A 22797-nucleotide genomic window follows, 5' to 3' on the forward strand; every position below is an offset into this window, starting at 1 on the left:
CAAGATGCAACATGCAGAACGAAACGTGGTCTAGACCCACAAGTAAGAGAATCGCCGTCCAATGGCAAGCTAAAATGTCGATCCTGCGAGCTCCACTGCTTATCTGGGGCTTATCGCACGCCAAGCTCATCCCTGATGATGGAATTTTTTGGACAACCTTACTACATAGTAGTTACGAGCCTGTATCCTGAGGTGTCTCATCGCCATACAATTTCGCGTATCGAGTGCTTTCTTTCCTAAACACCAAGAAGCCTAGCAACACAGCTGCTTTGTCCACCGGCAGCAATGGCTTCAACACAAAAGCCTCCAGAGGTATGTTTATTTATAGCCCACCGAAAGTGTTACACACAGCGCTGCCAAAAGAATGCCGGCTGACTAGCTCTACATCTACCAACAGCGCAACCGCGCTTTGCGCATGCTCGGGCTCCCCGCCCTGCCCAAGAAGCTGCCTTCTCGCAACTGGATGATCTTTTGGACTGTCTCCACGACTCTGAGCGCCGCGATTATCTACGACCGCCGGGAGAAGCGCCGCGCCACTGCCCGGTGGGCCCGCGCCGTCTCACACATCGCCAAGGAGCCCGTCGGCAGCCCCAGCGAGATGCCGCGCCGCCTAACCGTCTATCTCGAGTCGCCGCCGGGCGATGGCTTCCGCGTCGCTCAGGACCATTTTGTTGAGTACGTCAAGCCCATCCTGGCCGCCAGCGGCCTGGACTGGGAGTTTGTCCAGGGCAGGATGCAGGGCGACGTGCGCGCCGTCGTAGCCGAGCAAATCCGCCGCAGGAGGAGGGCGGCCGGCGAGGTCGCACCCGAGACGCCTGAAGGCTTGACGGAGCAAAAGTCGGAACCAACGACCGAGGAGATTGTCGAGGAGATGCGCAAGAAGTCTGGCGTCAGGGAGTTTGCCGGCGTCCGGGGCGACATTGTTGTTGGGCGCCATACGTGGAAGGAATACATCCGCGGCCTGCACGAGGGTTGGTTAGGGCCTCTGGTGGCGCCGTCGGAGCCACCAAAGCCTGTTGCTGCGGGAGCAGAGGAAGCAAAGGAGGCAGAAGAGAAGAAGAGCGATGAGAGCAAACCGAAACGACCACCACAACCGAAGCCGTACAACACTCCGGAGCAATACCCATCTTCTGAAATCAGCCAACACATCCCAGCCGAACTCACCCCATCGGTCCCGATCCGTTTCCCTCACCTTCTTGGCTTCCTCGGCACGCCCACTCGTTTTGTGCGCTTCCTGAACAGGCGACAAACGGCGGATGAGATTGGCGCCGAGGTCGCAGCCGTCTGTCTTGCCACGTACCGCGAGTGGAAGTCCGAGGACGAGATCAAGGAGTCGCTCGAGTCTGCAGAGAAAGATTGGGTAAAGAGCGTGTGGAAGGCCGATAAGACCGAGGAGGGTGATGTCCAACAGCGCCCAAAGGAAAAGGTCTGGGTCAACCCGGTCGTACTGGACCCCAGGATCTCCAGCAGGATGAGGCGCTTCGAGCTGACGTCTGCTGACGAGACTCGGGCGCGACAGATCGTCGTCCCCGAGGAAGAGGTTGAGGGCTGGATAAAGGGCCACCTGAGGCAAATGTGGCGGTGGGGTGCTGGCCAGTTCCGAAGCAACAGCAAAAAGATACCTAATGTTGGACCTCTGGACGATTAATCTCTATTAGTGGCCACCTTTGGGGATGCTTCTTTGGCCGCCCATCTTGACTTCTGTACAACATGTGTATTTGTTCTTGTTGGCTGCATGTATAAACGGGTGGGGAAACTATGCAACTGGCTCCTAAACTTCTGTACAAGATGTAATGATCTCCTCTTTTTTTTTCTCTCTAGTTACTAGCGATGAGTTTATTAGGCTTTTTGTATAGATCCTTAGACTACTAATCCGAATCATCATCTGAACCGTAAGCCACCAAGCCCAAACTCGGTTTGGGTTGTGAACTTGCAACAGGAGCCTCAACTGGAGCCGAAGGAGCCGTCTTCGCAGCAGCAGCCGGCTTCTCTTCACTCTTCATCGGACCCTTGACACTCTCCGTCTTCTCCGACGCGACGTCAACAGCTCCCGGATCCTTTTTCTCCCCACCCTGCTCGGTCTTGCGCCTCACAACACCCTTCAGACCCCTCAGTCCGCCGCCGTCGTCCTTCCTCCTCCGCTTCCTCGCGCCCGCCCCCGTCCCAAAAGTCCAATCCTCTTTATCCCCATCGCCGCCGTCTTCCTCCTCGTCACCGCCAGGACTGCCGTCCTTGCCCTTGAGCTGCTGCAGCTCCCTGAACCGGCCCAGTCCATCCTCAACCTCCTTCCTCGTCCGCTCCTCCTCCGCCCGCTTGGCCGCCGCGACCTCGTCCAAGAACTCAATCTCGTCCTCGTCCAGCGCACGGAACTGGTTCTTGATCTTGTTTGCCTCTTCGAACGCAGCCTGCTTCGCCGCTAAATTTATTGTTGTGTTCGAAGGACCCGTCGCGGGCCTCCCTCCCTCCATTGTCAGTGCCGATCTTGCCACGAGAAGAGCCAGGGATGGTAGGCATTAGTAGCTTGGAAGAATAAGAGAAAAGAAAACCTACCCTTGTTCGCCTGCAAGATAGCAAACAAACTCGGCTCCCCACCCTCCTCGGCGTTCCTCCTCGCCTCCTCCTCTCTCCGCTTCCTCTGCTCGTCCAGCTCCCGGCTGACGGCAGACCACTCCTGCCTCCGACTGCTGCCAGCCTCTCCGCCTTGCTGCTGCTCGTCGGCACCCACCGCCTCACCCGTCGCGGCGTCGATCGCTCCGGCCGAGACGAACCGGGACATGTTTCTTAGGAATGGGTTTGTGACAGCGTCCGCCCCTTGCGTTTTATCTTTTCTAGCAAGAAGAAGAAAAAAAACAATGACAAACCGCCTTTGCCGCCCTTTTCCAGAATATGTCAAACACGCCCCTAACAGATGAGATAAAACCAATACCCTCGGGTGTCTAGTTGGAGTTTCCCTTGAAGTTTTTCGTTGAATTTTGCTCTCCTGCGCGGGTCAGGTTTTTTTGCCGGTTGTGTTTGCCGGGTTTACAATTGAGCATAAACGTGTTAAGTTGTGCCGTCAACGGGATGCTTGAGAAACGTGAATCCAATATTTACCTGGGATGATAGCTTCATCAGGCCGCAGACAAAACGCAGCAATTGCACTCCAGTCATCGTAATCCGCAAAGGAAGCTCAATGGCGCACTGTATTATACACTGTGACACGACCCAATCATAATGCTCGATGTACCAGGTAACGGTATGAGCTTTTGTCGAGGCCAACAACAGCATTAGACCGACAATTAATTACCGTCCGTCCATAAATGACGATTGCGCACCTCCTCCACATCAGCTGTTAGTTACCTCTTGATACTTTCAGTGTCATCGAACTTATTCAGTCAATATTAACGTGTACTTGCAGAGTCAGGTGCCAGACGGGCTGGTGACCATGGCAACGACCAACACTAAGTTCCCGAAGCTTCCATTATTGCAGCGGGAGAAAGGTTGAAAAGAAACATTAAACCGGGTGATGATAATCATATTTTTGTGTGTATTATCTTGTTTGTTTAATTCCATTTTTTGTTGTTGTTATATGACTTTGCCAGTTTTGTGCCTTTGCGCTCCCAAACAACCAACCCATCAGCCAAAGCAACAAAGGAAAAAACGATAAATATAAAAGTCAACTCCGCGACTCCACGCAAGACTGAACACCAAGATTCAGTTGCCCGCAGACAATCAAAAATCCACTCAACCCTTGCATGCGAATGAATCTGGAGAGCGAGAAGTATAAAAAAAGTAGAGCAAGAAACATCGTGGGTGCCCACTCGAGTTCCTCCTCTTCATGACCCTTCCCACAATTGGGGGATGGCCGTTTCTATGAATTTCGCTGATAGCACAAACTTTTCGTAATCTCATATCATAGCGGAGCGCCCCAAGGAATGAGAGACAAAGTGAAAGAAAATGCAAAAAGAGAAATATGACGGGGAAAAAGATTCAAGGCTGGACAGAAACGTGCCCTTAATCTTGCCGCACTTATATAAACTGAAATCCCGCTTCCCATGAAACCAAAAAAAAAAGACCGAACAACTAGGGGGGAATTTGAAATGTGAAAAAAGTCAGAAAAGAAGCAGTTGTCAATCACTCCCAAGCAATCCCTTTCTAGAATTATCAACTCCGTTTGAAAAAGAAATGAGCAAAATAGAAACCCCAGACTTGAGTTCCGAATCTCAGCCCAGGTAACCAGTATCATGCGCAGACTTTGGGTACTATCCCTATGTCGTAGGCAACAGGTATTTGAGTTGATAAGCAGATCCAATCGGGCAATGTGCGGCTCGGAAGAGTGTTCGTAAGTAGTACATAGCGAATTGAAGTACTATGCGTGACGGTGAACTGTGCGTGATGTGGGAAAATCGTCTTCGTGTGGTGGGGGATCGTATGCAGCGAGGCAGACGTTCACACCCGTGGGTACAGACTCTTTATGTGCCTCGTTCCAGAGGCAAAAGTGGGGGTTGGAGAGCAGCCCACGGTCTCTGGATAATCGAATGTTCAATACCAGATCTTGTGTCCGACGGTATTGGCGCAGGACACTATACACTAGTTCACGTCTGCTTCTTGTGGGTGACTTTGTGACACCCAGGAGCTCCACTCGAACGGTAATATTGCTCGTAAAACGCCAAAAGTAGCCAAAATTCCACACCAAGCAGTCGAAGACGCTCGTCGATGATCTTGAGCATCAGGGAAGCAGAGACATGAAATTGCTCTGGATTCGATGAAGCTGGCGAGATCGAGTGAAGGAAAAGATTGATTCAGAAATTAGATCCGGTAAACGCCAAGCAATGGGAATAAATCGCCGACCCAATATACCGAGAAAGTTGAGTGAATAAGAAAACACAAAAATGATTAAGGCAGGGAGAGGCCTCGAGAAACCGGCCCAGAAGAAGTCGTCTGTCGCCATCCATCAAGCGCAGCGTGTCCCACTGTACGAGGTAGCTGGGAGATCCCAGATGCTACTTCGCCTGCGGCCCGGGGATGGATGAGCGTGGACAGATCTCGGCTCGAAAGATGGTTGCCTCGGGGGGTATCTGAAATGCAAATGTATCGATTTTTTTCCTCCAAATAAATGACTCCGTAACGTAAAAATGCAAAAGATAGACAAGTCTGGTTGCTTGCCCAAGGGGAAAAGGCGAGGCGATATGAAAGAGTGAATCGCCAGCGGGTGCACCATGTTGGTGACTGACTTCACTCAAGTCAAGCTGTTGTGAGATCTGTCTAGCCCATCACAGGCTGACCGAAGCCATGTGTGTGGGGCATTCCAAAGTGATGCATTGACTTGTGGTGAGTCGAGCTGGTGCAGGATGTGCAGTCCATGCCGTTGGCATCCCATATGTTGTGGTAACCGTTGTTGCATCCGTAATAACCAGGGTGTGCCGATGCGGGCTGGCGAGCAGAGTGGCAAACGTTTTGATACGAGTTCCGGTGCGAGTTGGGATACTGATACGCGGCTTGACGAGAGGGCCCGTAGTTGTTAAATGCGATGCCTCGTGCAAACCACTCGTTGTACTGAGCGCTGTGGCTAGCGGCCGAGTTGATGCTGTAGTCAGGAGTACCGTATCCAGAGTCCGGAGGAGTCAATGGATGGCCCCAAGTGACAGGTCGCTCAGAATACCATGCGCTATGTCCAGAAACACTGCTGGGTGGCGACAGCTCCGTCCGTTTTTGGTTGAGACTCTGAAGACGTTCGTACTCAGCCACTTGCTGTTGGCGCCAGGCCGGGTTGTGGAAAGCGAAGACATCGGTGTCGATTCTGGGGACGGCAGACATGTGGCGCTCACGCGCAGCAGCTCTCTCAGCAGCCTTCTGTCGCTCCTTGTCTTCTTTCCATTGAGCCCAACTGGTCAACCAAGCAGTGTAGTCGGCAGTCGAGTCCAGGTTGACGTAAAGCTGCCAATCCATAGCCGCAAGCCACTCCATCTCCAAAGTGTTCAGTTCCTGTACTGGAATGGCACTGACCTCAGACCACGACTTGTTCTGGAAGGTGTTGTCGTCAAGAAACTTGCTCCCGAGAAGAAAAGCAGTGGTCAGCATCCTCCAGACCTGGCCGTCGTTGAACTTTGGCGGTTCACCCTGTCGCTGGGCCATGCTGTTGATCCGCTTCGCCATGTAGTTCATTCCCAACAGAATTGTCGTGCTAGGAAGTCGAGTAGATGTGAGGATCTGCGACACGAACTTCTGGAAGGGCGGCGAGACGGGCACATTGCCGAGCGTCAAGCGGGTGGCCATCGAGGCAACATACTCCGCCATCATCTCGACATCGTAGTCGAGAACAGCACAGACTCCGCCAGGCATGTTGGGCAGATTATTGGAGTTGGTACTCGATTGAAGAGGTCGAGGTACAGATGGTGTCAAATCGAGAACTCTAGCTACTGGGAGCACCTGAAAAACAAGCTCAGCAGATTGGTTATCACGACCTGCTGGCAGTATTCCCAAGGCTTGCAGATAGGCGAGCTAACGATGACGGAGGAAGGTATAGGGATGGTAAAATTAGTTGAAAAGACCAGCCATAGGAGTCTTCGATTGTATTTGACTGGAGGTCAATATGGATTCCCGGTCACGGAGATCTCACTGAGCTCGTCCGTCGGCGTTTAATCTTTTCTGGGACTCCGAATTGATGGACGCGCTGACGGGTGATGGTAGTGTGGGTGACTGGTTGTTGCGTCTTGTATAACCAGAAGAAAAATTGAAACTAATCGTAAATCTGCGTGTTTATCGAAGGAATGTGGAGGTGTATTAGAGGAAGTTATGCCGATAGTCGTAACGCTACTGCGAGTGAGCGAATGTTAGTGAGCAGTCACAGAAGCGGCGCTTTATGAATGCAGCGAGTGAAGTTGCCAGGTGATGATGCAATCCGGAGGGTCGAATTATTTGCTTTCGACGTTTGCCAAGCGGGAAGATTCGGATCACAGGATGGCTGCCGAGTTCTGTACAGGTGTGCTGGTAGTTGCACCTGCAGACTCACAGATCAAGTTGAACTTGATTGATAGCGTGGTAGAATCTGTGCCAGATGTGGATACGCGAATGTTGTTTATGTTGTATGTGTCCGAACGTGACAGTCCACGGCGGTCGATGTGGTTCTTCGAATGACACAGTTGCAGAGGCGGTTGATCGATGTGCTTCGTGGGTAATCTAGGGGTATAGGGCGAAATTACATTTGAGCGTAACGAACCTTTTTGTTTTGTTTGAGTGGCAACGACGTCAAAAACAATTATCGAGAGACGATCGTTACTTGGTGAAGTGATCCGATTCCAAAATCTCAGTCTGTTCCGTCGTGAGGACTTTTGTCGAAGATCGAAGGGTTTGGTCCACTGAAAAAGCTCTCAAAATTTTGCACAGCAATCGTCAGAGCTGACAAGGAAAAGGCGTGTGGGCTCAAGCCAAAACAACAACAAAAAAACAGCGTGCGCCAACTGAATCCCGACTGGTCAACGAAACAAAACTGAATTTGTTCGCTGGTCTCGAAAGTACTTCGGAAAGACCTTCGTAAGAAATTGGGCGGATTCGGTCGTCGTCAGATTGAAAAATGGACGGGAATGGGGAAGGAAAGGAAATAAAAAAGAAAAAGAAGAGTTTCTTTGAGGGCGGATGCACACCAAATGAAAAGAGAAGGGGAGAAGCCCAGGGCCAGTCAGTGGTGATGACGAGTGGGAACTCCAAGAAGCGAGCCCCGACGACAAAAAAAAAAAAAAAAAAAAAAAACAGGCACCTGGGGGTGAGGGCGTGTCGGTTTGCAAAGACACTGCAGGGGTAAAGGTACGAAGTACTCCGTAGGTGGGTGGCCAATTAAACGACAGGGAGCCAAACGGGGGAAGGCCATGCCTGGAAATAGGGCGGTGGATCTCTTTTTTTTTTTTTCTTAATTTTCAATTTTCCCAAACGAACGGCCTTGCGGCCCTCGGTAATGACAGTGAGAAATCGCCCGGTCACAGTGCGTTTAGTGCGGCAAGAGTGGCACATTGGCTCAGGATCGCAACCGAATTTGGTCAAGCGCCTCCGTGGGATGACAAGGGGGCGAGCGCCCATGCTTGTGAAAAGGAGCTTTGAAGGCTTGGACGGAGGAGCGGTCACGGCCTGGCTGCAACACAAACCTGCGCTTCGTCTGCTCTGTGCGTGGTGGAAAACCTGTACCAGCTGTGAAGAAGCATTTGTGCATTTTCACAGGTACCCTGTTTTGTGCTGTACTGTACATAGCTGTATTTTTCGAACCACTGATGACTTCCATAATTACAATACCTGTCTTGGTCTTCCTGTTGGATAATTAGGCCCCTATCCCTCAGAAAAGAGGTGTGTGTTTAGGAGAGCATTTGGATCCGATCCGTCTCACCCCAACTCGCGACAGAACTCATCCCTGTCCAAACAGCTCCGTGCCCGTCCTTCACGCGCGAGATGGATTACCTAAGGTGCTAATTCAGGGCCTAACAGAAGTATCGATCAGTCGTAAACTTGTCGCCGTCATTCGCTAAGTTTGACTACTTAGACGAAGTGCGAAAACAATTGCCAGGCGACGAGCCCTTTTCTTGTTTTTCAGGGAGCAATTGTATTTACCTATTTGTTTACTGAAATTAGAGTTGGAATGGTCTCCTTACCCTAACATCACAAAGCAAGCAAGGCCAACAGAATGCTACGGGCCACCTGTCAAATCCGCTTGCTGCCCTGGACTGCCTTTGATGCCTGCCCGCCTATCAAATAAACCGGAATAAAACACAAGAAAGGAAAATAAAAAACATCAAAAACAAAAGGGGGTGGAGGCGATGCGACATGCAACAGTAGTGGGCACTTTCTTGTCTGGCTTGGTTTTTTCGACTGACTTGCAGACAGTGGAACCCGCCTAGCTGCACCAATCTTGCGGGATTTTTTGATCTTTTTTTTTAATCCTTCTTTGGTTTCCTTTGTGACCTCGACATCTAAGATGGTTTCTATTTTTTGTTTTGCCGTCGGGCTCAGGGATACCCGCGTCTGGACTTGGGTGCACTGTCACTTTGAGTGCCACAGTCCCCGTCTCATACATTAACTTACCATGAAAGAGAGTGAAAAAAAAAAAAAAAAAAAAAAAAAAGGACTGAGATAACAAACGGATTTTTTCATGTCCCTGGTGTCAAGACAGGACGAAGTGAATGCCTGGATGCAGAACTTTGCAAAGAGCCAATGAGTCGGTGCGTGCACAGACTGTTTTTCTGTTCAAGTTGGAGTGTCTGTGTCAAGCGAAAGAAGAAACGAAAAATAAAAAATGAAAATTTATATTAAAAAATAAAAACAAACAATCTCAACGTGCGTACGTGGGAGGACTAGCTACGGCGCCTAGGCATGGATTTCCATTCCAAATTTGGTCCTGCCTAGCTTCTTTGTTGGCACATGAAAATCTCAGGGTCCAATAGCGAGTTGACCATGTCCTGTCAATCGGACTAGAAATTACTTGCCGGCACTACTCAGTGATCGTGATAATAAACAATAACACAAATCTAATTAATCCTCTCCAGCACCCTTCGGGTTCGGGGTCATGGGGGTCTCCTTGATGGACCAAATATCCAATAAACGGGCGCCTCGGTGCTTTGGATCCTTATTATTTTGTTCCCCGTTATTCTTCCAAGATTTGCCGTCCATACAACCGTAGACCTAGAATGTATGGGTCGGGTCATGTGAGAAACTTGTGCGGGTTAATAACACACCAAACAAACGATGAAAAAATAATAATGCCCACTGCTATGTGATGCCAACCCAATTCGGGTCCATTGGAGGGTCGATGTTCACTTTTCATAAAAAAACACGACACATTTAACCCGAAAGTCAAGCCAAGGCGCACTTGGGGTAAACTTTTTTTTCACCTAGTGGGCTGTGAACGCCTCGAAACGCGCAGACCTCCCTCGTGTTTTCCTTGAAAGGGTTTTTCAGCGGGCTGTGCAGGTCATGATGGGGAGTTGTCAGGTCAGCGTAGACGTTCATCCTAGGTAGAAAAGAGTCTTAAAGATCTCACCCTCGCCAAATGAAGAAAAAAGAAAAGAGAAAAGAGAGAGGTCGCACTGTGGGCACTGTGCTCGATACTGGGTGTGAGAGCTAGCTAACCTTGCCACGATTGCTAGCCCAGCAGCTTTGTCATTTTCTCCGACACATCTTCTGCCCTTCTGCACCAAGTCACGTGGAGGAGAATGAGAAAGCAGCCTTTTTGTTTGATTCGCACCAAGAAGCAAGCCGACCTATCGGATCTAAGGGAATTTATAGAGTGAAACCCACGACACAGTGTGCTCGCACCCCAAGCTATTGGAGTGACGGGAGAAGGAACGCTTCCTTTGATCCGCTTCGAACAGAACATCGGACTCCATATTGCCGCTTTGTTTAGGTGGCAGTTGGTGGCACTTCTGTGTCATGATTAAAGAAAAACGTTCACCTGGCTTTGCCTGGCCTTCGTGATCCCACTGAATATAGACATACTGACGCGGAAATTGCCACAAACGCGACTGTGCGATTTTCGGACAGAAGAGGGTTGGTTCCCTGTTGCTGACCCCGACGTGTGTTGGCGGTGACGACAGACTCCGCCGCTCCATTGGATGATCACTGGATCAGGCAGATCCAGCTCCAGTGTCACCTACCCTCTTTGCCTCTGAAGGTAACAGAGGGAAAAAAAACCCCTACAGAATGAAAAGCCGCATAACCGCAAACAGGCTCCCAACCATCCCATCAAAACTGCGTAATGGTGGCGGGATTTTGGTTGTCGCTTGCTGCAGCTGCTCCCATGTCTTTTGTTCCACTGTGACTCGTCGGGACGATCGAAGTCAGGCACAAATCCTCATAGGGCCCTGAATCTGGAATAAGCAATGTGACCCATAAGCGGCGCTGCTTCGCGTGAAACGCGGTTCTGTGGCTAGCATAAGCAATTGGAAAAGAGCAGGAGCAGCGGCTGTTCAGCTTGCCTAGCAAGCCTGGATGGCCCTATTAGACATTTGTTGCTTCAATTACATCCACCCACCACCACAGACACACACCCACACACGCAAGAGATGATCGTACGCCGTATCCAGACATAAAAATAATTACGTATCGGTCCTAAATGATGACCCGACCCCATCCAAGCCGCCATCTACGACGTACGGTCACCCACTAAATTTGCATACCCAGCCACGAGCAACGGAACCGGCTGGCATCAGTAGCATGGGATGTGTGAATTCAGCAGGACCACCTGCCCGGTCGCTTTTTTTTTCCATTCTCCATGGGTGATGCATGCTGCAGGCCGCAAAAAAGCTAGCTCTACAGTTTTGGGACATGGCTGATTTGCTTGCTCCCCATCTTTTTTTTTTTTTTTTCATTGACGCAGTCAAAACTTTAGTTACAATCGTCCTGGGTCTCGCCCTCTTTTTTTGTTTTGGTCTTATTTTTCTTCACCGCTGAATTGGGGCGGTCAAATATGTGTCGCAGACCAATTATATTCTCAAGTAACGATCTGAGACCCCCCTCCGGGACTGGTCCAGTCAAGGTTCTCCCCCGCGCGCGCGTTGCCCAACGGAACAATACCCAAGCCTGCAGAGCTAGGGGCTAGGGGCGCTTGTTTTCTCACCGTGGATGACCCGGTTTGACCACTCAGGCAGGTGAGGCTGCGAGGAGGCCCAGGTGGTATCCAGTTCTGAGTGACAGTGACGGGCAGAGGAGGATCGCGGGACGTGACCCCCAATAATCGACCAGCAGGGCGGTTGGGTATTCTGGGTGGAAGCTGCACGGTCCCAAGATGCAGTGTTGCTTTTCTTTGTGATGTTTCTCTTGATTCTTCTGCTTGAACCCCCCAGAGGCAGAAAGCAAAGCAAATTTACTGTCTGAGTGCCTGGGTACCTAGTCATTTGTCAACTGAGCACTGCCGCAAAGAAATAAAAGCTAGCCCGGCTGATGCCAAGGACCAGAGTCCGCCACATCTTGTTGTATCACGGAGTGTTTCTCCAACTTTTCAGGACAAATCCCGTTGAGTACAGATGAGCAGCAATTCCGGTAGCAAGTTGGAAGGGGTGATTCTCAGCCACTCAGCAAAGCGATGTCGGCCCGGACCCTTAGATTACGGTTGCACGGGTAACTTGTAGCGGCCCTATAACGGTCATTCCGCTGACAAAGTAACCAAGAAAATTTGAGTCTTAACAGATCTGCAGTACAGTATCGAGGACACCACTCATCTAACGGGCTGAATTTCCCGTGTCGACTTTGAATGGCAATTTGGGCGTGGAGCGCATCTCATCTAACGGGCTGATTCAAGGTGCTCCGTGGACATGGCAAACCCCATGTGGGGTCGTCATACTATACCTAGACAATGAATGACACGCATAACTTGCATCAATATCCGTAGGCACGTATACGTCCGGGTCGGAGGAGGGTGCCGTAGGCGGAAGTATCGGTGCGGGTCACCAAATTGGGAGAGAATGCATTAGGTACAATTGGGAGAGAACACATCAGACTAAAAAACTGGGGAGGGAGATTTTGAACGAACGAACGACCGACCACGCGCGTGTTGCGTTCAACCAACCACATGGAAAATATCACATCCATCAAATCAATTCTAACCCTTTTCGAGATGGGGAGTGAGTGGGCTTGCTTGCTTGCATAATACAACGCAACCCACCCTTCCCGTTCGCTCACCTCCCGCGACGCGTAATTAATTATGTTACTGACAAATGCGAGCAGTCACGCCTGTAATTAGGTATCAAAGACCTTGATTCATCCATACCTAACTATCAGGCAGGCATTCTTGGCAAAGCCGCTCGAATATTAGTCCATCGTACGTACTCGGTAGGGTAATAGGTTGGGGGTGTGCAGAAAGGATCGAACGAATGGATGACTCTTCCCAACAATGAGTTACGGATAGCAAGACCGGGGGGGACATTCAAAGGGTTTGCTAATGGAGTACCGTAGATTAACGGCTTCTTGTCTAGGGGATTCGTGGCTCAGATCGGGGTGAAGAAGAAACTGGTAGTGTATGCAGGACAGACGTCACCTGTCATGTTCGGCACAGCCCTCCTTCGACCTTGGACGCCTGGGTTTAGGTAGTGACTGTACCGTAGTATCCGTACCCGAGCGATCTGGCCCTGGGGCCTGACCTTATTCCGTAGTTGAACAGAGGGAAACCGAAAACGTGTCTATTGTACTGTGCAGAAAATAACTACAGTAGAAAACCTGCGGGTGGCGGAGACGGACGCCTGCGCCGCCTCCCGCGACCATGACCTGGGCTGCTTGATTTCAAAGTACCGGAGTACATGCGGCATCTATTGAACCAGTGAGATGTTCAGCTTCGTCTGATGTCGGGAACGCCCTATTCCACTTAGGGTATCGTCTTTACGAGATGGGACTTGGTACGTATTCCGACTACTCCAATGGGGTGGTCCAGAAATAAACCATCATTTTTTTCATGGAATATGATTTCTTTCCCTGGAAAGACAGCCTTGCAGCTTATGACCTCGTGCATCGTTCCCTCGCTCAATAGTATGTAGAGCCCCGCGCACGTACAGTAGCACACACACGCGCGCACCCACCAGAAGTAGCCGCCCCCAGTCAGTGTGCCGACCAGCAAGGAGAGGGGGAGGGTTTTTTTTTTTTTTTTTTTTTTTTTTTTAGCTCGGAGTCCGTTCCGCATTCTGCACCAGGCGCATCTACAGTAGCGGTGGCAGCAACACAATGCAGTTGTACCTCCCCTTGTTCCTCCGATCTAGGCAATAATTAACCTGGCCCTGGAATGCAGACTCGACTTGGAAGTGTCAAGGTGTGCAATGTAATAGGATAATAACAATTGAAGAAGAAAACAATGGTCGGAACGTGGTTGACTCTGGTGACCTTTTTTTCTCGCAAGCTTTCCTGATCGGGCCAGCCAAACAGATGATCGCACGAATAGCACAGTTCGCTCGTCAAACAATTAATGAACCACATCTCGCCACGACCGCCCAGCCTCTCGAATCACAGGGAAAGGCGGCGAAAAAAAGCGAGTGGAAGTGATATCACTGACTGGGAGTGGATTCGATGCTGGGTATAGCCGGGGCTTTCCCGGTTGGTACAATTATCAGCTTTATCCGTGGTTGTGGTGGTTTATCGGTCAAAATATTTCCAGAAACTGTTATATTAATATTATACAAATCCTTTACTATGGAGAGATTTGTTTTGATACATATCCACTCGTATTTTGCCTCATCCACGAGGCACTCTCTCGGAAGATTCTATGCCTTTCGATAACAGGCTGAAAATCAAGAGTTGCCGGTAGTAATTCTTTTTCGAATCCGGAATTTCCGTTGTTGTCCTATAATCGTTAATACCCACCGCATGCACAAGACAACTCAAATCTTGTACGGAAACAACTCCACCTGCCCAGAAGGCAAAGCCAAAGTAATGAATGCGTCTGGGCAATTTCTAATTTGATTCCTAGACGCCGGGAAAGCCCCATCGGGGGCGGCCAAGTTCAAGGGACCACTGGTGATAATGCGCGAGCTTTGCACATGATAGAAAAATGAAAACCCCTCAGTTTATTGGCGGGCGTCATCGGGGCTCGAGAATTGCCCCTCCCTCATCAGTCACGAAAGGCTCGGGTTGAACCCTCCGCCGAGAAATTGATGACGATGTATGTGTGCGATCCGAGTAAATCTGCTCAGGGTCCTGAGTATCGATCGCGCAACCGAATAATGAAGAGTTCTAGCCCTACTCACCAACCAACACTGACACAGTCAGTGGGTTGATACTCTAGTTTCGGTTCTAGTTCTAGACCTGATAGTTATAGTTTTTAATGGCGGAGAGTCAGGACTGCCGGGATCCGAAGTCTGTCTATATCTATTAGGATTAAGAAACGAGCTCGAATAACTAATAAACACCGAGGTCTTCTTACCTTGAGCAAGCTCAGGGTAGAGTCAGGTACCCGAGTAGCACTGACAAACACCACACCTTCAAGACCATCACACCTAACTTTTTTTTTCTTTTTTTTTTCTCTCGCTCTTCCAGGGTCCAGACCACGCTTTTACGCGCTTGCACTACAATTCAGCGCCGCGTCCTCCGCTGGCTACCCTCCGGGCTAGCGCCGCCACCTTTCACAAGGACACCTTGGATAGATCACGAGGGAGCTTCCCAAACCTGCTAGAAGACACCATCTATTTCGTAGGTAGGTAGCAAAGCGTAGTCCCCTCCCCGGAGAACATGTTCCGTTGGCGCCTAGCCGTAGGTAGCCGCGTAAAGCAACAAAGCCTTTTCTTAGTCATAGAGGAAATAAAGAAAAGAACCAAGAGCTTGAGAGACACCTTGACACACACCGTAACCAAATGTCTTGCGTGGCACCGCACACCCAAGAGACCTAGGACCCTGATTTTGAAACCTCTTGACTATTCCCCGTGATCGGCACACCATGGACTAATGGCCACAACTAGATTTGCAGACCTTCTCACGTTCGGAGAGGAATGGAGGGGGTTGGGTTAGGGTGACACGTAGTCTGCATAGGCTATATGTTTCAAATGGTCTTGAAAATTACTATACGTGGATAAAACATTTGTATCGCCTCTTAACACCAACAAGGTTGCCCCAAAACGCCTTTTGCAACGCCTAGGATGGCGAGAAAATACCTATCATACAGAGGCGTATGGTCCAAACGTACGCGGCTCGGACAGTAAGCAAAAGTCAGTCGTGTGAGATTGGCATATGTTTGCCCCGTGGACACATGCCTGCCAAAGCTCCCTCATGATTTCTCGCGCATATGCACCATTACCTGTACCAAAACACCTGAAACCTCTCCCAAAAGTCTTCACACCATCTTCACCATTGGGACTATTGCCTTATCAATGACAGGATCCCTCCTGCATGCGGCGTCCTTTTCCGGCCCCCACTTGGAGTGCCAATCGCGCTCCCGCTGCTGCGCCTGGTCAAATGCCGCTCGGCACTCGGCCGGCAGCAGGTCTCTGATTTCGTCCGAGACTGCCGAGAGCCCGCGGAAAGGTGCAAGGAAGTCAGTGCTTCCGCGGTCGCGTGTGCTGCTACTACCACCACCACCGGCCCTGTCACCGTCTATGAAGAAGCGACGGTCATATGAGGACGGCGCGATGCCTGAAGGCGGCGTCTCCAGGACGGTGTCGACCACGCGGAAGTTGCGGGGCACTGTTGACGGAAGAGGCTTGAAGATTGATGAGGTTGATGCGCTGTCATTGTCTTGTTCTCTTGGTTGCTCATGCTGCTGCTGCTGTTCAAGCGGAACTACTTCAATGCGGGCATGGGTAGGCTGCATCGTGGCTGGGTAGTGCATCATATTTGTGTGCATGTCATAAACTCCGTGTAGGTTGGCTTGACGCATACCCGTCAAGATAGAGTTGAAGTTGCTATGAGATGACATTGTTAGCATATACCAGTCATCCCTCTGGACCAGTTGAATGGGGACTTACCTAGCCTCCTTTGCATGCTCATACATCCAGTTGGTGTCGTTGACAGCAACACGCCGCTTTTTGGGTGCCACAAACACTCCTGTCTGCTGAGCAACCACAGGCGCCGCAGAGTGGTAGACGCTGGAAGCACCATGCCATGCCACGTACTGGTTCTTGTTGTAGGGCTCACCGACAACAAAATGGTCATTTGGATCGGCCAGCTCGCCCTCAACAACACCGTCCATCCTCGCCTTGCCCACCTCGTAATCGTCGATGATGCGCCGACCACCGACAATAATCAGGGCTCCAAACTCCCTGAACACAGATCGTGCCGTGACAATACCTATTGACCGACCCTTGTAGCTGTGTGGGATGATCTCTCGTTCGATCATGTCCCGCTTCTCCTCGTCGTCCACTATGACCTTGGTCAACCGCAGGTGCTTGGTAAAGAAGAGATACGAGTCCCTGAATCCCACACAACGCGCAGGCTCCGTCGACAACATGTAGAGCCTGTCGCCACGCCCAGCGACCGTGAACGTTCGACACCTGTACTCGCGGCCTCCCTGCAGGTTGCCGTTCTTGTCGACCTTGGTCTCTCCTTCGGGGTCCTCAGGGAGCGCGACCTCATCATTGATAATATCCATCATGGTGCCCTCCTTATCGATGGCCTGCTGCGTCGGTGCCAGACTTGCGCCCTTACGGCCGCCACGGCCCCGCCAGCCTCCCCGGCCGCGCCGACGAGGCGTGTTCTGTTCGCCCTCGCGCACAGGCACCTCAATCATGTTGTCCCAGTCCGGCGGGCGGTTCTTGGGTGGCCGGCCAAGTCGCTTGCGCCGAACCGTCTGAACTGGAGGCGGGGACGGTGACTTTGCAGCCTCTTCCTCGTCATCCTCCGCCTCTTCGGCGGGTTGTTCGTCGTCTTCATCTTCATCACCGCCCGACTTGTTTTCATCGTCGTCGTCCTCAGCCTCGGGCTCATGTGCGGGGTCCTCTTCCTCATCTTCGTTGTCCTTGGAGGGTTCCGCTTCTGGTGCGGCGTCTGCCATGGGCTCATCTTCGTCCATCGTTTGATAGTGTTTCGGCGTGCTTTCTATGTAGAATGTTATGCGCATTAATACGGAGAATGCATCACAGCGAGGAGGTGTTTGCCAGCAAGGTAGATCATCGCCGGTGGTGGCATATCATAATGTGGTGGACCTACCTAGGGCGGCTGCTGCCCGTCGCGCCGCTGCGCGGCCGGACCGGCGTCCCATTTTGAAATGGGTACCGGAAAGGTTGTCTTCGCCAAACTAGGTTGTATGTTGCAGGGTGTAAAATTGCGCTCAAGAAAACTAGAGTGTTGATGAAACAGCTATCAATTGGCGGCGGTGGCGGTGGTGCTGCTTTGAATAGATAGACTTGATGTCCTTCCCTTCACGCGTCGTTGGACAGCTACTTCAAAAAGTCGCCGGCGCCTTCCCGCGCGTGAGATTGGATTCCATGTTGCGACAAGTGGGGCGTGAAGAAGACTCCACAATAGTTAACCCTAACCCAGACCATCGCAATCCTACCGGTAGGTCGCTGTTGCTGCCTGGACATGCTGGGAAAGGCCTGCCATATGCATTTGACGTTGCAAGGGTCCAGTAACAGCAGTGGCGGTCATGCCCCGGCCCGTGACGTTGCCTGTGTGCAAGTGACCGATGCCCCGCCATCAAGAAACGCTCCGATCCTAGTGACACTGCGTTTGCTTGAAGAGCTACCAAGCAAAGGTCGGACAACCATCGCCCTAGAAGAAGGACCATTCACTCATTTCCGGACCCTATCACAGCCGGCCCGCTTTGCGTTCGGTCGCGAGAAATCCCATATCCGGGCCTAAACTATCTAGACCGAAACTGTCTTGCCACCCAACCCAGAACTGAGAGACCTAGCTGTGCTTGGTCGTAGATCCAAACTCAATTGATTTCCGATCTACCTACGCACCCTGGATACCAGACCTTCGCAAATACGACCTCAAACATCGGGCACGGAGCCCCGTCGGTCGAGCTCCGTTGCGTGTCGTCTTCCGACCGAACGGGCCAGGAGTCCAAGCTCACGAGCTCCGTCTCGGAACATGCTCCCCAGGTCACCACAGCCGCAGAGTTGATCTCGCCTTTGTCTATCGCATCCCCTGAAGCAGACCTGAAGAACCCACCGATCACCACGGCTGCCAACATGGCTCCACGAGACGAGAACCAGACCAACGGCCAGGTCGAGGACCTGATAGACCTCAACGAGGCACCGTCACTCTCTGCTACAGAGGTCGTCAAGGACAAGACGGTAACGGAACCAAGGCAAACAACGGAGCCACCAACACAGGAACTGTCCGAAACCATGGACTCGTCGATAGCGACCCTCAAGCCCACCAGTGCACCATCAACCACCGTTGCAACGCAATACCTGACCATCGAGGCCAGCACCTACGTCGACCCAACCCCACCGACTCCAGACGGATCACAACCGCCATCCCGCACGCCCTCCAACGCCCGTCGCTCCTCGAATGCAACCTCACCAGCACCCTCCGATGGGGCATACGACTTTGACAAGCGGTATGTCAGCGAAGATGAACAGGAGCAAGGCGGGAGCAGCAGCCGCTCTGAGATTCAGAGCATCATGGAGCAGTTCACTGGCGACGGCGGTGGTCCAGGCGCTGATGAGGTCATGTCACCGCGACTTGAGATTGCTGGACCTCTACTCGGAACGCCGCAGCAGCACCCCCCTAGAAAGTCGAGTCTTGAGCCGCTGGCGCCGAGCATCGCATCGCAGTTTCAAGATCTAAATGTGTCAAACTCTCCGCCATCTGCAGGAAAGGCCAAGGAGGTAGCAGTGGAGGACGAGGAGCGACCACCAGTGCCGCCCAAGGACATTACTATTCCCGACCCCGCGACGTCGCAAGACAGCCTTGGCGAGCAAGTGCTCTCGCCGACTGTATCGATGCACCGACCGCCTCCGCCAGAACCTGACGAAGAGCCAGCCCTTCCGTTTGACTTTCACCGCTTCCTCGAACAGTTGCGGAATAAGAAGGCCGATCCTGTAGCCAGGTACCTGAAGTCATTTCTTTCCGAATTTGGAAAGCGGCAATGGATGGTTCACGAGCAAGTCAAGATTATTGGTGACTTCCTTGCTTTCATTGCCAACAAGATGGCACAGTGTGATGTTTGGCGTGAGGTTTCAGACGCCGAGTTCGACAACGCGCGCGAGGGCATGGAGAAGCTCGTCATGAACCGCCTCTACACTCAGACCTTCTCGCCTGCCATACCCCCGCCGCAGCCCATACCAGGGTCTAAGCCAAACAGGAAGCGAGGCGGTGAAAGGCCGATGGGTCCGGGAAGGAGAGGTCAGCATCAGGAGGATGTGGAAAGAGACGAGATTTTGGCGCAAAAGATCAAGATATACGGTTGGGTGAGGGAAGAACACTTGGACATACCCCCGATCGCCGAGAGTGGACGGAGGTTCTTGAAGCTTGCGCAGCAGGAGCTACTCAAGATATCAACATATCGAGCACCACGTGATAAGATAATATGTGTTTTGAACTGCTGCAAGGTTATATTCGGTACGTATATTTATCTCTGGTGTGCTGAAGTGGGATAGTCGGATAAGACTTTTAACCTTTGCCACAGGACTGCTCAAACACTCCAAGTCGGATTCATCCGCCGACTCCTTTATGCCACTACTCATCTACGTCGTCCTTCAAGCCAACCCTGATCATCTGGTATCCAACGTGCAGTACATATTACGATTCAGGAACCAAGAGAAACTGGGTGGCGAGGCTGGATACTATCTTTCATCACTAGTACGTCCCATGAACTGCCTATTGTGGTTCCGTACTCTACAAAACAAAACTGACAACCAAATCTGAAAACAATAGATGGGCGCGGTTCAGTTCGTGGAAAATATGGACCGTACAACCCTGACCATCACTGACAACGAGTTTGAGCAAAATGTCGAAAGGGCAGTTATGGAAATCGCGGAGAAGCACCCGCCGCAGTCACCACCCCTCCCACCCTCACAGTCCGAAAAGCCACAATATCATTCTCATCATAACAATCACTATAATGCCGGTGAATCATCATCAACCTCAGCGAGACCATCTCTTGACATCATCTCCGACGGCAACCGGCCTGGCACTCCGCGGCGCTCGACCGACGGCGGCGAGTCCTCGGATCTGGAAAAGGAGGCCCCGATTTCAGGCTTGCTGCGATCTATCCAGCGACCGCTCAGCCACATTGGACGCATGTTTACCGAAGACCCGACGCCGGTTTCGGGACCGAGCCGAGGTAGCCCCGTGCACACCCCACAGCCCCGGCGATCGGAGGAGGCGCCAGGGCAGCAGCAGCAAAAAGTTCGACAGCACTTGTCAGCAGAAGAGGCGGCGGCAAGGCAGGCGAGCGCAGAGGCGGCAGAGGCACAGAGGCTTCACCGTGCTGAGCATGCCAACATTGTTGAAACGCTAGCGGGCATGTTTCCTGACTTGGATCGTGATATCATCAGCGATGTCGTGTATCAGAAGGAGGGAAGGTGAGTTTTTGTGTTTTTATCGGTTTTTTTTTCTCGTGAAAAATTATACATATACTAATACCGTGATTGACAACAGGGTGGGATTGGCTGTTGACGCGTGTCTTGCGCTGTCAGCATGAGGGGATGAGGCGAGGTTATTTACAACTAGGCATATCTAAGGCCATACGAATATATATACTGGCCAGGCACGAAGCCAAGTATATGCTTAATTGCGATCAGCGATGATTATGTTGCGCAGCTGGAAGGCTAATTGCTAATATCGGAGGATGACGGCCAGCATCTGCTACCAGCACTGGGGAGACTGAGTTTGATGTCGTTTAGCCAGCATTGCTCCACAGCAAAATGTGGCATTGTACCTTGATTGAATCGAAAGCATAGCCGCAATGTGCAGTTTTTCCATGCTGGGAAAGGCGGAAATTTTCCCTTCAGCCAGGAAATAAATGTTACGCCGAACAGTTGGGTGGAACTCAATGACAACCTTGCCCGCAACATACGCGGCTGCAACATTCGGATCTGGATGTGAAATCTCTTGAACTCCCCTTATCGTGATGATAAAAACTGGGAGAGCATCCGCCGCGCTCTGCGGCGCCCAGGCGATTTCGTCTCACAACTTCCTCATTGCCCTCCTCTTACTACGAGGTGAATCTCGCTCGTGACGGGATGGCATGAGGCACGAAAATCAAGACAGCCTAACCTTCTCGTGCCCAGTGTTGCGTCCAAAAAACGGCGAGCCACGAGCTGCTTATTTGACCGAGGAAACCAAAGTCGCCAGTCTGGCCAGACTCTGTGCTGCTGGTTTCGACGTTCATCGTGTGGCCGGACTGCGAAACAACAGAGAAAACTCAAGGGTCCAGACTCTTTTTTTTGTAATAAGCTTACGGTCTATTCTTCTTTGCACGGATGATCGGCATTGCTTGGTACAAAGTACCTACCTCCCTAGGTGAGCGAGCGGGGGAAGAAGAGAGGAGGCCAAGACGTCAGACAACAGCAGCTGGGGCTTGTGCCGCACTCATACCACGGATAGGGGGATCTTGGGAGCATCGCAGACCTCGATGCCCACGGCAAGGTTCGAAATCGACTCGAGTAGTCCCAGATTACCGCCGCGGTCGAAGCATCTCAAGGGCACGGCGGACAAGGGGTTCGAGGGATTTCAGTACACAGGGGACCAGAGGGTCTGGCCTTGAGCTGCAAAGAAACCATCCGGCACGGACTCTCGTCGCCATCACCGAGTAGGACCTAGCCCCTGCAGCTTGCCTGTGCATAGCTGAGAACATCGTGAGGATACTTCTCGACCGATTAAAGAAAAAACCATCGTCTCCCTCGATGTTGCCCCTTTTTCTATTCTCCTCAAGCCGCCCAGAAGCCAGCACAAGCACCACATCCAAATCCTCCGCAGCTCGCTGCCTCACTCACCTAGTCTTTTCCGTCACACCCGGCCTCGAGGAAACCTTGCTACGGGTGATGCGTGTCATTATCTCTTGGAGGGAGGGGGGACTTGTTCAATTTTTGTCACTCGTTTGAAAAGCACCCTTGATACTTGCTACTTTGTCCCTTGTCAAAAATATACAGCAGTCTTTCTTGTCCCCCGGGCCAAGATTTAAGATACGAGATCTGGTGTGGTCTAGGTTCATTCGCTAGCAAAGCTCGAGTCATTCTCATCGAGACGCCCTTATTCAAGCAGATGATCTAGTCAAAAAAGAGGATAGTAAGACACGCACACTTTACTAGTAGTAGAAGCTTCTAACTAGCCTTTTATTATATCTCGCGTAACGTTTGCATTGTGGACAAATATTTATCACCAACAGCTACACGACCAAATGTAAAGTATAAAAACTGCATGACAAAGATAAGTCTTATACTAAACGACTTGTTAGTACTGTACATGAATAAG

General features: G+C 51.4%; 5 protein-coding genes across 5 annotated transcripts; 2 read left to right on the forward strand and 3 right to left on the reverse strand.

Annotated features, from left to right (window-relative positions):
• Window positions 1–180: 180 nt before the first annotated feature.
• On the forward strand, window positions 181–1895 carry MGG_13028 (mitochondrial import inner membrane translocase subunit tim-54). The gene is made up of 2 exons (XM_003710176.1): window positions 181–312; window positions 398–1895. The coding sequence occupies exons 1-2, from the start codon at window positions 286–288 to the stop codon at window positions 1646–1648; spliced, it is 1278 nt and encodes a 425-aa protein (XP_003710224.1). The 5' UTR covers window positions 181–285; the 3' UTR covers window positions 1649–1895.
• On the reverse strand, window positions 1772–3110 carry MGG_13029 (uncharacterized protein). Its single transcript, XM_003710177.1, has 2 exons — window positions 2551–3110; window positions 1772–2416 (listed from the first exon to the last, which is right to left on the reverse strand). The coding sequence occupies exons 1-2, from the start codon at window positions 2774–2776 to the stop codon at window positions 1869–1871; spliced, it is 774 nt and encodes a 257-aa protein (XP_003710225.1). The 5' UTR covers window positions 2777–3110; the 3' UTR covers window positions 1772–1868.
• A 388-nt stretch (window positions 3111–3498) lies between these two features.
• Window positions 3499–7694, reverse strand: MGG_16341 (uncharacterized protein). Its single transcript, XM_003710178.1, has 2 exons — window positions 7199–7694; window positions 3499–6795 (listed from the first exon to the last, which is right to left on the reverse strand). Exon 2 carries the CDS (start codon window positions 6319–6321, stop codon window positions 5245–5247), a length of 1077 nt encoding a protein of 358 aa, XP_003710226.1. The 5' UTR covers window positions 6322–6795; window positions 7199–7694; the 3' UTR covers window positions 3499–5244.
• Window positions 7695–15431: 7737 nt separating this feature from the next.
• MGG_05378 (chromatin structure-remodeling complex protein RSC7) lies at window positions 15432–17818 on the reverse strand. The gene is made up of 3 exons (XM_003710179.1): window positions 17575–17818; window positions 16395–17463; window positions 15432–16331 (listed from the first exon to the last, which is right to left on the reverse strand). Exons 1-3 carry the CDS (start codon window positions 17624–17626, stop codon window positions 15764–15766), a joined length of 1689 nt encoding a protein of 562 aa, XP_003710227.1. The 5' UTR covers window positions 17627–17818; the 3' UTR covers window positions 15432–15763.
• Window positions 17819–18057: 239 nt separating this feature from the next.
• MGG_05379 (vacuolar protein sorting-associated protein 9) lies at window positions 18058–22743 on the forward strand. Its single transcript, XM_003710180.1, has 4 exons — window positions 18058–19941; window positions 20009–20181; window positions 20257–20906; window positions 20983–22743. The coding sequence occupies exons 1-4, from the start codon at window positions 18564–18566 to the stop codon at window positions 21023–21025; spliced, it is 2244 nt and encodes a 747-aa protein (XP_003710228.1). The 5' UTR covers window positions 18058–18563; the 3' UTR covers window positions 21026–22743.
• The last annotated feature ends 54 nt before the right edge of the window (window positions 22744–22797 follow it).

Source organism: Pyricularia oryzae, chromosome 1, assembly GCF_000002495.2.
Source record: "Pyricularia oryzae 70-15 chromosome 1, whole genome shotgun sequence".
In the NCBI taxonomy this organism is placed as follows: domain Eukaryota; kingdom Fungi; phylum Ascomycota; class Sordariomycetes; order Magnaporthales; family Pyriculariaceae; genus Pyricularia; species Pyricularia oryzae.

What these genes read in the sequence shown, in the direction of transcription:
- MGG_05379 (XM_003710180.1), top strand. Translation starts at nt 18,564, where the DNA reads ATGGCTCCACGAGACGAGAACCAGACCAACGGCCAGGTCGAGGACCTG. An exon ending in CTGCTGCAAGGTTATATTCG is followed by an intron (nt 19,942 to 20,008) that starts GTACGTATATTT and finishes CCTTTGCCACAG; the next exon opens with GACTGCTCAAACACTCCAAG. An exon ending in GTGTATCAGAAGGAGGGAAG is followed by an intron (nt 20,907 to 20,982) that starts GTGAGTTTTTGT and finishes GATTGACAACAG; the next exon opens with GGTGGGATTGGCTGTTGACG.
- MGG_13029 (XM_003710177.1), bottom strand. Translation starts at nt 2,776, where the DNA reads ATGTCCCGGTTCGTCTCGGCCGGAGCGATCGACGCCGCGACGGGTGAG. An exon ending in TATCTTGCAGGCGAACAAGG is followed by an intron (nt 2,417 to 2,550) that starts GTAGGTTTTCTT and finishes CAATAAATTTAG; the next exon opens with CGGCGAAGCAGGCTGCGTTC.
- MGG_16341 (XM_003710178.1), bottom strand. Translation starts at nt 6,321, where the DNA reads ATGCCTGGCGGAGTCTGTGCTGTTCTCGACTACGATGTCGAGATGATG.
- MGG_13028 (XM_003710176.1), top strand. Translation starts at nt 286, where the DNA reads ATGGCTTCAACACAAAAGCCTCCAGAG. An exon ending in CAACACAAAAGCCTCCAGAG is followed by an intron (nt 313 to 397) that starts GTATGTTTATTT and finishes ATCTACCAACAG; the next exon opens with CGCAACCGCGCTTTGCGCAT.
- MGG_05378 (XM_003710179.1), bottom strand. Translation starts at nt 17,626, where the DNA reads ATGGGACGCCGGTCCGGCCGCGCAGCGGCGCGACGGGCAGCAGCCGCC. An exon ending in ACGGGCAGCAGCCGCCCTAG is followed by an intron (nt 17,464 to 17,574) that starts GTAGGTCCACCA and finishes CATTCTACATAG; the next exon opens with AAAGCACGCCGAAACACTAT. An exon ending in GAGCATGCAAAGGAGGCTAG is followed by an intron (nt 16,332 to 16,394) that starts GTAAGTCCCCAT and finishes GTCATCTCATAG; the next exon opens with CAACTTCAACTCTATCTTGA.